At 48.2% G+C, this 10,428-nt stretch overlaps 2 protein-coding genes across 2 annotated transcripts; both read left to right on the top strand.

The window, feature by feature from the left end:
* The first annotated feature begins 1,650 nt into the window (after window positions 1-1,650).
* Window positions 1,651-2,357, top strand: LOC125554557. The gene is made up of 3 exons (XM_048718079.1): window positions 1,651-1,761; window positions 1,856-1,912; window positions 2,349-2,357. Exons 1-3 carry the CDS (start codon window positions 1,651-1,653, stop codon window positions 2,355-2,357), a joined length of 177 nt encoding a protein of 58 aa, XP_048574036.1.
* A 373-nt stretch (window positions 2,358-2,730) lies between these two features.
* Window positions 2,731-3,087, top strand: LOC125554556 (probable alkaline/neutral invertase D). The gene has a single exon (XM_048718078.1). The coding sequence runs from the start codon at window positions 2,731-2,733 to the stop codon at window positions 3,085-3,087; it is 357 nt and encodes a 118-aa protein (XP_048574035.1).
* Window positions 3,088-10,428: the final 7,341 nt, after the last annotated feature.

The raw sequence follows: 10,428 nt of genomic DNA, 5'->3' as shown, positions 1-10,428 counted from the left end.
GGCTTGACCGTTCCTAGCTAGTGGTTGAATCTTGGAATTTTTTTGGTGTTTCTCTGATAAAATAGATACTTATGTACCTAGAAATGATTTTTGGAAAAAATAAAGAGCAAACTAGAAGGCAGCTACAGTTCAAATTTGACCCGCTTCCAACTAAATCGGCGAAAATTTGTTTTTTTCACGAGAGGTGGATCAAAACTTTTTACACCCAATCATTTGGTCAATTGTTCATTAAATATGGCCTAGTATTTTAGAAAAATGATTTGGTCCAATTTTGCAACAAATATATGGTAGGTCCTTCACAAAAAAATTCATTTTGGGTACTCGAAAAATGAAAACTGATTTTTTTCGTCCAAAGAAAATGAAAATTTCCTTAAGCAACATTGTTTGCCATTCCAAGATGCACCCTTGTGCACAATATGAGATCATTTGAACAAATCATGCCATGAATGTGGCCATAGGATTGATCATTTGGCTTGAAAGCCATGCACATTCACACATGATAGCTCTTTTCTGAGAACACTTTTTTTAAAAGAATTGTTGTATTACAAGTTTATTATTTTTTCTGGCAACTTGGTCACATATAATGACACAATGCAACGGTTTTCCAATTTTTTTGATTTTTTTTGAATTTTTCATGCCCGTTTCAAAATGTTGTCAAAACTGCGGGCATGACCGTTCCTAGCTAGTGGTTGAATCTTAAAAAACTATTGGTGTTTCTCTAATTAAATAGATACTTATGTACCTAAAAATTATTTTTAAAAAAAATAAAGAACAAACTATAAGGCAGCTGCAGTTCAAATTTGACCCGTTTCCAACCGGATCAGCAGAAATTTGTCTTTTTCACGAGAGGTGAATCAAAACTTTTGACATCCAAATATTTAGTCAATTATACATTAAATATGTTCTAATATTTTAAAAAGTTGATTTTGTCCAATTTTACAACAAATATATTGCAGGTCCCTCACAAAAAACTCATTTTGGGCACTTGAGAAATGAAAAATGAATTTTTAATCAGCTAGACCAATTTTTTAGTCAATTACGACCAATTTAGATGGTCATAACATCGTAGCTGTGTGCTGCATTTTAATTGGTCTGTGGGCGTTTCACGCGGATCATGGATGGACACCGTCGGATGCTCGTGGATCCAACGGCAGTCCTCACCGCAAGCCCACCTAAGGCAAAACCCTAGTCCTCGTGGACATTTTCCATCCACCCCCCCGCCTCCATTCTTTCTCCCCTCGCTCTCTTCGCCATCTCCCTCTCTCCCTCTCCCCGATCTCTGACCCAGCCACCACCCATGGCGCCAGCCAGAGCAGCCACCAACTATGGTGACGGCGAGGCTAGAGGCCGCCGGATCCGGGATCAGGGTGGCGCATAGCCCCTCCTCCCATGAGATCCTCTGCATCGAGCAGCTCCTCTGCACGCTGCACCTTGTCCCCATCCAGATCAAGCAGTTCCTCTTTGTCCGCTCTACCAATCCCCTCCGTCAGTCGTTGCTATGCAGTACACTTCCACCGCTTCCGCCGCCTCCCAAGTCGCCGTCCTCCTGATCCCCTCCCCTTCCCCTTCCTCTGCTCTGGACACCCCATCTCCGTCGAGCCGGGCGCCCCATCCACCTCTACGGGCGTAGACGGCGTTGGCGTATGAGCAATGGCGCCTCCCGGGTCGCGACGGTGGGCGTACGTGCGGATCATGGACGGCACCATCGTCGGCGGCGGCCTCGGCTTCTACGTCATGCTCCGCATCGAGACATCCTACAAGGTACGACAACTCCCGTCGCACCAACCTGCCGCGATCTGTGGACCATTTGGTCGAAGCCGCGGTGCTTACTCCCGCTTTTCTTTGTCGTGTGCAGGTGAGGATGGAGGAGAGGCTGCGTCGATGGCAAGCTGGAGTGCCTCTACCATGGCTGGTAGTTGGACGGCCAGGGCAAGTGCGTCAAGATCCCACAGGTCCCACCATTCCACACTTCTTTCTAATCAAGTTCAGTCATGGATCTGTACAAACGCATGAGATTCTAGTCCAAAATTTATGTGTGATACTGTATAACTGTGTTATGTTTGAGATTCTAGTCTTGACACAGTAGCTCTTACTCTACCTGTGTGGCAATCATATTGTGTTTGAATGTAGCATAGTATCTGATTATGGTGTTTTTTTAGGTATTTATCTTCAGAAAAGGGATGTGTACAGTATTAGTATTTCCAGGAATCTGATTATGACACCCTGCTATCATGCCCCCCTAAAACACATGAATTTGTTTTACCTTTCCCCCTTCATGGTTACTGGTTTTGGACTTAAGGACACACATGCGTTAGTCGTTAGTATTCACGTTTTATTTCTTTTTGCAGGATAGTTAGTATTCACTTTGCTGTTTTGCTTTATACCTGTGGTTAGTCTACTTACTGTTTCTGGACTTGAGGGCACACTTGTGTTGTGTGGTGGTATTTTACTTTTCTGTTTGGTTTTATACCTGTCCATCGTGTATATATGAATGTCCTGAAATCAAATAACCTTCATAGGATAGGAAATTGGTAGTTTAGCTCATATAGATGATCTTATAGTGAACAGCTTCAGTTGTTTGATGCATGTTGCTGCCGTTTATTGCTGCATCTATGTTCATTCAGTATTAGTAGCTCCTTGGATCTGTGCCCATGCATTGTATGCTCTTCTTTCCATATATGTACTGCATTTCTATATGGCAATGAGCTTACCCTCTGCTGTCCTGTTTCCATGGCGCGCGCAAACTGTGCAGTGCTGCTGTGGCTCCTGGTGGCGGTGAGCGTGAAGCTGGGGCGGTGCCACATCGCCCACAACGCGGTGGAGCTGATGGAGAGGCGTCTGGCCAAGGACGACTTCCCCGAGTACTACGACGGAAAGACGGGGCGGTACATCGGGAAGCAGTCGCGCAAGTTCCAGACGTGGTTGGTGGCGGGCTACCTGGTGGCCAAGATGCTCCTGGACGACCCCTCCAACCTCCGCGCCGTCTCCCTGGAGGACGACGGCCACACCCGAGCAGCATCTAATGTTAGCATCTGCTGCACTATCGCTGATGATGTTTGTTTAAGGCTGTTGCTTTGCTCTGTGTGATTTTACTCTAGCATGTGTGTTGCATTTTGTCCTGCGCCTTGAGAATGACTAGGATTTATGTTATAGAATTCCAAGTGTAGTCGCAATATATAACATGCCTAAAGTATATGGACTTGTGCAGTGTGTCCATCGAGAGTAGATAGACTATTTCTTTCATGATTCATCTATATATGCTGCTCTTATATGCAAGTACCGATCGAGTACGGACGTGGTACTAGTAGCGACACTGTGCCCGCAATCAATGCATGCTTTCCATCATGTTTGGTCATTGGTTGTTCGATCGGTGACTTGGTTTACTTCTTCTGTGTTACTCCTGTTATACTAGATAGGAAGCTATTCACTTATTATATGCCTGTTCTACACCGATGCTGTTTTTTTATGCTGGTCCTATGTCATGGGTGTTAATATCTACTACCTATTTACTGCTTGTTGTGCAAAATCTTTTGGTTATTGTAAATCATTCCCTGCTGTATAAAGTTTGGTTTTAGTCTGTTGCATTTTGTTGGTTCCTATCTTGTCAATGTATACAACAATATGCTTTCTTGGTGGCCATTTGTGCTTCACATTTTTTGGGTATGCCACTTCTCTAATGAGTGGGTGCATCTCTTCTTTGTTCTATCATTCTATATTGTTTTCCTAACCTTTTTGGTATTCTGCTTTCTCCTTGCAGATGGCAAGCACCATTTTGTTGGTTCCTGTCTTGCTAATGTCTACAGCAATGTGTGCATCCTCTGTCTCATCTGCGGCATTACCGTAGGGCAACTCATAATGGGCCTATCAAGCATACTAACCTTGTGATGATAGATAAAGAGGTTGATTTCAGTCCCATTCTGATAAATATATTTTTAGCCCTATGAATTGAAAAATGAGTGCTTCTTGGTTGCTTTTGTTGTTGGTCCAGAAGATTCTTGGTGCTTTTAGTGCAGTACTATACTATGCTCCTTGGCACTTCTTGCTGTGTTAACTAAATGGTTTAGTCCCGCGCTTCATAGAAGCAGTTTTAACTAAATGTAATGAACTAATTAAGTGCCTTCTTTTATTGTTGGCTAATCCTTTGGTTTTATCGCATGCTACATTCTACTCTCTCCATTCCTAAATATAAGTCTTTCTAGAAATTTCAAATGGGCTACAACATACGGATGTATATGATGATATGCTACCACTCTAATAAGTCCAAGCACTATAAACCCTATGAACTTAATAATGATACTCTGCATGCTATGCGTAAAGTGCTCTATTTTCTTGCGTCACCTTGTATGGCAGACATACATGTCTTACAAAGTCGTTACTCTTGTTTGAAGCTAAGCTAGGCTACCGCAGTTCCAGCAAAAAGCAGGGGAGCTGCTCTCTTTTTTCTTCACTAATCAATTCTTGTTTGAATGCATATCCTGGGGGTGGTGAAGCTGGGAGCCTTTCCTCCCCATAAAAATACTTTGCTCTTCATTATGAGAAGTGCCCTTATATAATTAGCTGCTAGGAGTGTTGATTATGTAATGGTTTGGAGTAGTTGAGCATGGCCTGATGCAACATTCATGTTGTTAGCATGTATATATACACTATTACAACAGCTTGTTGATCAAGCGTTTGTTTCTATCTAAATGTGTGCACAGAAGTTCAGTTACCTTCTAAAAAATTATTGGTGCATTTTTTTGTTTCTGTTATGTTACAAGTGTTTTGAATTAAGTCCATAAATGATCGTTGTCCAGTGCACACAGTAGAACTGCAAAATGCAAGTATGCTGATTATTTTTTGAAAACTCTATATATTATTTCTAGCATCTTATACATGTAAAAAGAGAGTTAGAAAATGTGAATTAAGTGTAACCATGAGCTTTGTTTGTTCTTGTACTCTTTGTATGTTCCTGGTCGCCACCACCGACTGCGAGGGGGGGTCCTGGTCCTCTCCCTCGTCGTCCTCGGCGGCGGCATCGCGGCTTGGCGCCATCGCCGTGCCCTGCGTCAATGTCACGATCAGCTTCACGGATCGCCGTCTTCACGGTACGCACGCACACATTTCTGAAATCCACAGTCAACAGTTTGGTGTACGCGCTGACTACTGAATCATGAGACATGCGTGTGGTTGTGCTTGTGTAGAGGTTGGTCGAAGAGGGCTGGAGTTCATGTTGTTCCTACTGTTCGTGTTCCTCTTCGGTACCTCCTAGTTCATCTTCGACCTCATCCTGGTGAGATTTCCATCCAACCCTCCCCGTCCCCATGGTGCTCTTTCTAGTTAGTACTCGTCCGAGAGAGTTGCTTGGAGTAACTATACTCAAGATGCAGTCGCAGTAGGATTAGTTGCTTGGAGTATTTAACAAGACCGAACAAGATTTAACTTGTCAAGATTTAACAATATTTCTTAGTAAAGCTGAGTAGAGTATATATTCTGAACATGAAAGCATAAATATTCTCAGCATAAGTACATGATTAGGAGTATCATGCTTCTGAATATCTCCAAGCTGGATATTTCCATTAAACATGTTTTTGAATACCTCCCATAGATATTTCCGTTAGTCTCCTTAGTGCATCATTAAGATTATAAGCATCATTTTCATTGAATCCTGGTTACATATTTGTGTGTACTCAAGTTGAAAATGGGACTTGGAATAATATGCAAGTTTCATCTTTTCTATTGCAGCGAGTGGGTCGGTTATGCACTGGCAGCATCCTTGTATGAATGAGTATATCGTCTTAACTATCTGGGGACAAAAATCATTGTATTAGCTGAATTTGTGTTATCTTTCTAAAGAACTTGTCCTTTTTTTGAATGTTCTGTTCATAATATATTGGCTCCAGTGTTTTGATTCTTCTCTTCTGATTCATGTAACAGGGCGACGGCCGAAGGCATGATGATAGTTCTATTGCTGTCCTAGTGTAGCGAAGGTAGCCTAGTCGACTATGGTCGCGTAGTTAGTCATGCATACAGTTTCATCTGACTGGAGCCCAGTTTGTGCTGATTGTCAATTCTCATTGTGATTGTCCCTATATCTGTGTGACTGATTGTATTTGTATCTGTGTTGTAACTGTGTCATGACAGAAGGAGCCCAGTATATTTGTATGACTGTGATTGATTCTCGCTGTTGTTATTTGAAATATTACTTGTGTTTTCTGTCTGTTCTTATTTAAACATGGTTATTTATTTCTGTCAAATTGTCAAATTGTAATCTGAATAATATGATGCTACCAAAAGGGTCCCACTTTAATAGAACCTGACAACTGGGACCCATCTGACTAGTGGACCCTTCTTTTGGGAAAAAAGAAAAAATAAATTCGTTTAGACAAAAAGGCCACAACCCAACAATAAAAAGGCTGCAATATTGGACTTGGCCCATGAACCCAACCAAAAATTGACACACAGAAAAAAACACAAATAGGCCGAATTGTTGGGCTAGGCCCATGTAGAAAATCGAATTGGACCGGGCTGAATCTTGTGCCACATCAGCTTGCCACGCTGGATGCCTACGTGGCCTGGGGAGGTTGCTAGTGATCAAAACGCCACAGTGGACTTATTTTGGTCATAAACGTTTGCGACCATTCCAGAAGAAAGGTCGCTATAGTCAGTTTACAATGCCCAGCTTTTGACCTTATGTTTTTGGTCACAAAAAGGTCATAAATGGAAATTTGTGACCTTTCAGTGACCAATAGTGGTGGTCATAAGTTGACATATTTCTTGTAGTGAATGGGCCCAAATATTCAGCGAACAATTAACGGGCCAGATCTGGCTTCGGGCCGTAAATGGGCCTTTATTAAGCAGGTCGTTATTGGGCTGGCCCACTAGTACCTGAGTAAGTACTACAGGCCTTTGACTGGGCCGGCCTTTTTAACCTATATGGGCCTCTGTTGGGCTGTGCCACGCGTCGACGTATCATAGGCGCTTTGGGTCCAATGAGTGGATGACATCTGTCCCAACAGTGAGCCGACACGTGTTTCCTCCAGTCAATGATGATTTTACATGTGGAAAATCCCCATTGGTTAGGGTAGTTAATGGGTTATCGGATCCAAAACCGGACCCGATAGCTTAACGACGTTCCGTTACGGTGGATGCCACGTGTCGGTCACCCTTGACGAAAGCACTTTTGTGACGCGTGATTTATTGTCATGGAAGTGGACACTTCTGTGATGATAATTTTGGTAATGTCATGGAACACTTCTACGATAGCACAGGTATGACTATCTTGATTCTGTCATAAATTTGTCATGGATGTACATGCATGACAGAAAACGTGACCTACTGTGACAAACACATATCATCATGGAAGTGTATTTTTTTGTAGTGCACGTTGCTGATGACGGGTGAACAGAGCATCGGGAGAGCGTCAGCGGTGGCCGCGCACTTGAGCTGGTGTGCCGAGCTGAAGGTAATAGTGCACTTGGACCACCTGAGTGGGCGTGTAGCCTCGAGCTTGGGAAGGACTGCGTTCACCTCGTGAGCAAACTGCTTGAAGATACGCTATGAGGCTGGGGCTTGAGCTCTGCCCAAGATGCAGGCGATAACATGCGGCTCCTGGAAGCCCTAGCCCCCTCGTCTTAATGGTGGTCGTCGTTCCTTGTTGGTGGTGGCGGCAGCGGAGGGAGCCCAGCATTGCCCGGAGGGCGGTCCTCGCGAGGCTGATCCCTCCAGGCACCCTCACGAGGCTGATCCTGCCAGCGATCTTCATGAGGCCGGTCGCGCCACTCCTAGCATGGGCCCCGGTTGTCCCAGCGTCCTCCGACACGTCCTCCTCCTCGGCCATAGCCTCGGTCATTGCGCTTGGGGCGTCGACCGAAGCGTCTGTCGTGAATGGCCCCGAGATCTTGACAATCATTGGTGTTGTGGTTGTGCACGTTGTGGAAGGCGCAGAACAGTCGGCTGCTCTTGGATGACTCGGGCTGGTCCCTGCCGCGCTTCGTGTCCAGCTCCGCCGCGAGCACGGCGACTCCCTTGCACTTCACGTCCTTGGCCTTGGCTTTCTTCTCCTCCAGGTCGGCAGCTGGGAGCTCGAGGAGGGGAAGGCGCCCTTCCTTAGCCGTTGCGCACTTGGTCGCCAGGTTGAACAGCTCCAGGGATGTGCATTGCTCCTTGTGGATGGCAAGATCCTCCATCATCTTGACGTCGTGGACGCCATCGGAGAACACAGAGATGATGGCCTCGTACGTCACCTTGGGGATCTTGAGGCGAACGTTGTTGAAGCGTTGGATGTACTACTGGAGGGTCTCCCCTGGTTGTTGCTTCACGCGGCGCATGTCACCCGTGGCCGGGGGGCGGCCACAAGTGCCCTGGAAGTTGGCTACGAAGCGGTCACGCATCTTGTTCCAGGAGAAGATCGAGCCTGGAGGCAGGTTCAGGAGCCACGAGCGTGCGCCATCCTTGAGAGCCATGGGGAACCAGTTCGCCATGACTTTCTCATCGCCGTTGGCCGCCTCGATGCTCAACTCGTAGAGCTGCAGGAACTCCACGGGGTCGGGGGTGCCGTCGTAGCGCAGAGGCAGGTCTAGCTTGAACTTTCCTGGCCATGCGACGCTACGCAGCTCAGGAGTGAAGGCGCGGCAGCCCGCGGTGGCCATCGGGATTCTTTGTTGATGTGGAGCCTGGCCTTGATGCCCGCGCACCGCCACCGCAGGTGGCGCACAGTCTTTCGTGGCGGCGCTAGGAGCGCGCGAGCATTTTCTTATGGACGAGGGACTTCTTGGCAGCTTCCTTCTTCGCACACGGACGCCCGACGTGGTGGATCGCGCCGGGGGGGGGGGGGGGGGGGGGGGCGCATGCCTTGGTGCCAGGACGCCGTCTCGGGGCAGAGGTGGTGGAGGTGCTCCATGAGCTACATCACCCGCAGCTAGCGGAGGGTGAGGCAGCGAGAGGGACGGCACAGGGGAGCCCCCTGCAGCGCTGACAAGCTCGGCGATGCGGTCGAGCCAGTCCTTGTAGAGGTCGTCGACGGGGCGGTAGCGCAGGAGTTCGCGTGCCATGCACAGTGCGGCCTGTGCGTCCGTGGGAGCGCGACGAGCGTGGGACAACGAGCCGGCAGTGTGGCCGTCCCGCCTCACCAAGGGGTGCAGCGAGGACGCTTGCTGCTCGTTCCCCGCCGGGCTGGTGACGACGTTGGCGGCAGGAGACGGAGAACAACAGGGTGGCCTGCCGACGGGAGCGGTCTGAGCGACGCAGGCGGCGAGGGCGACCCGGTGCTCAGCATGAGCTCGACGAGCGTCCGCCATGGAGACAACGAAACTACGGGACGCGGATCGATGGAAGGAAAGCTTCGGCACACCCCTACCTGGCGCGCCAAATGTCGAATCTCGGGTTCCGGCAAAACCCTCAAGGTTCGAACACTGGGGTGCGCACAAAGATCTCCCCCTACCTAATCACGCCCTCAACCTCGCCAGGATCTCTAGGCTTAGCTCGACGAACTTGCAACACAAGAGACACAAGATTTATACTGGTTCAGGCCACTGTTGTGGTGTAATACCCTACTCGAATGTGGTGTGGTGGATTGCCTCTCGGGCTGAGGATGAATAGTACAAGGGGAAGAACAGCCTCCTGAGATGAGGTGTTCTTATGCTTGGTGGTGAGGATTTCTCAAGATGCGATGCTTCCTACGATGATGGCTAGTCCTATTTATAGAGGCCCTGGTCCTCTTCCCAAATATTGAGCGGGAAGGAAGCCAACAACGACCAATTTGAAAGGGGACAGCTAGTACAAGCTATCCTGACAATAGTAGTCTTCGCCTGCCAAAGGCTCTGGTGGTGACACCGGCTTGGGCTCCACGATGACCTCCATCTTGCCATCCTACTGGTCTTGGTCTCGTTGTACTGATACGGAAACCTTTGCTTGACACCTCGGTACTCCTTGCCTCCGCTTGCCTCCTTAGCACCAAAGAGGAAGCAAGGACATTGTGTGCGCTGGCGCCTACCTGGCCTCGGTCGTCATGGCTCACGTCATGAGAGCCTCGCAAGGTTTGCCCCGCCTTGATCTCTCCGCCCCTCGCGAGCCAGCCTGGTGAGGCCGCTCCCGAGGAGGTCTTGTGTCATCCGCCTCGCGAGGCTTGGCCCCTCGTGAGGGTCTCGAATGCTTGCTGGTGAAGATGGGTCGTACGGCAGAGCCACACCGTGGGCCGCGGCAGGCAAGTCTGGGGGCCCCCGTTCCCAGAACGCCGACACACCCGGTCCAGCCGAGCACTGCAGCATAGGATTCCCACCTCTTGCAGCCCCGTTGCAGCGACGTCACCTCCCTTTCCAACCTTTAGGTAGCTGCTTGCGCGCCAAAGGGGACCTCTTGAGCATCGCACCTCAGGAGATCTTACTGGACCTCGGGCAGCTCACCTACTAGCCTTGACCATGGCATTGCGACCTGGTATACCAGCGACGGCTG

The sequence above is a fragment of the Triticum urartu genome, chromosome 4 (assembly GCF_003073215.2).
Source record: "Triticum urartu cultivar G1812 chromosome 4, Tu2.1, whole genome shotgun sequence".
Lineage (NCBI taxonomy): Eukaryota > Viridiplantae > Streptophyta > Magnoliopsida > Poales > Poaceae > Triticum > Triticum urartu.
The sequence above is the reverse complement of the archived record's forward strand: the minus strand, read 5'-3'. Positions and strand labels throughout refer to the sequence as shown.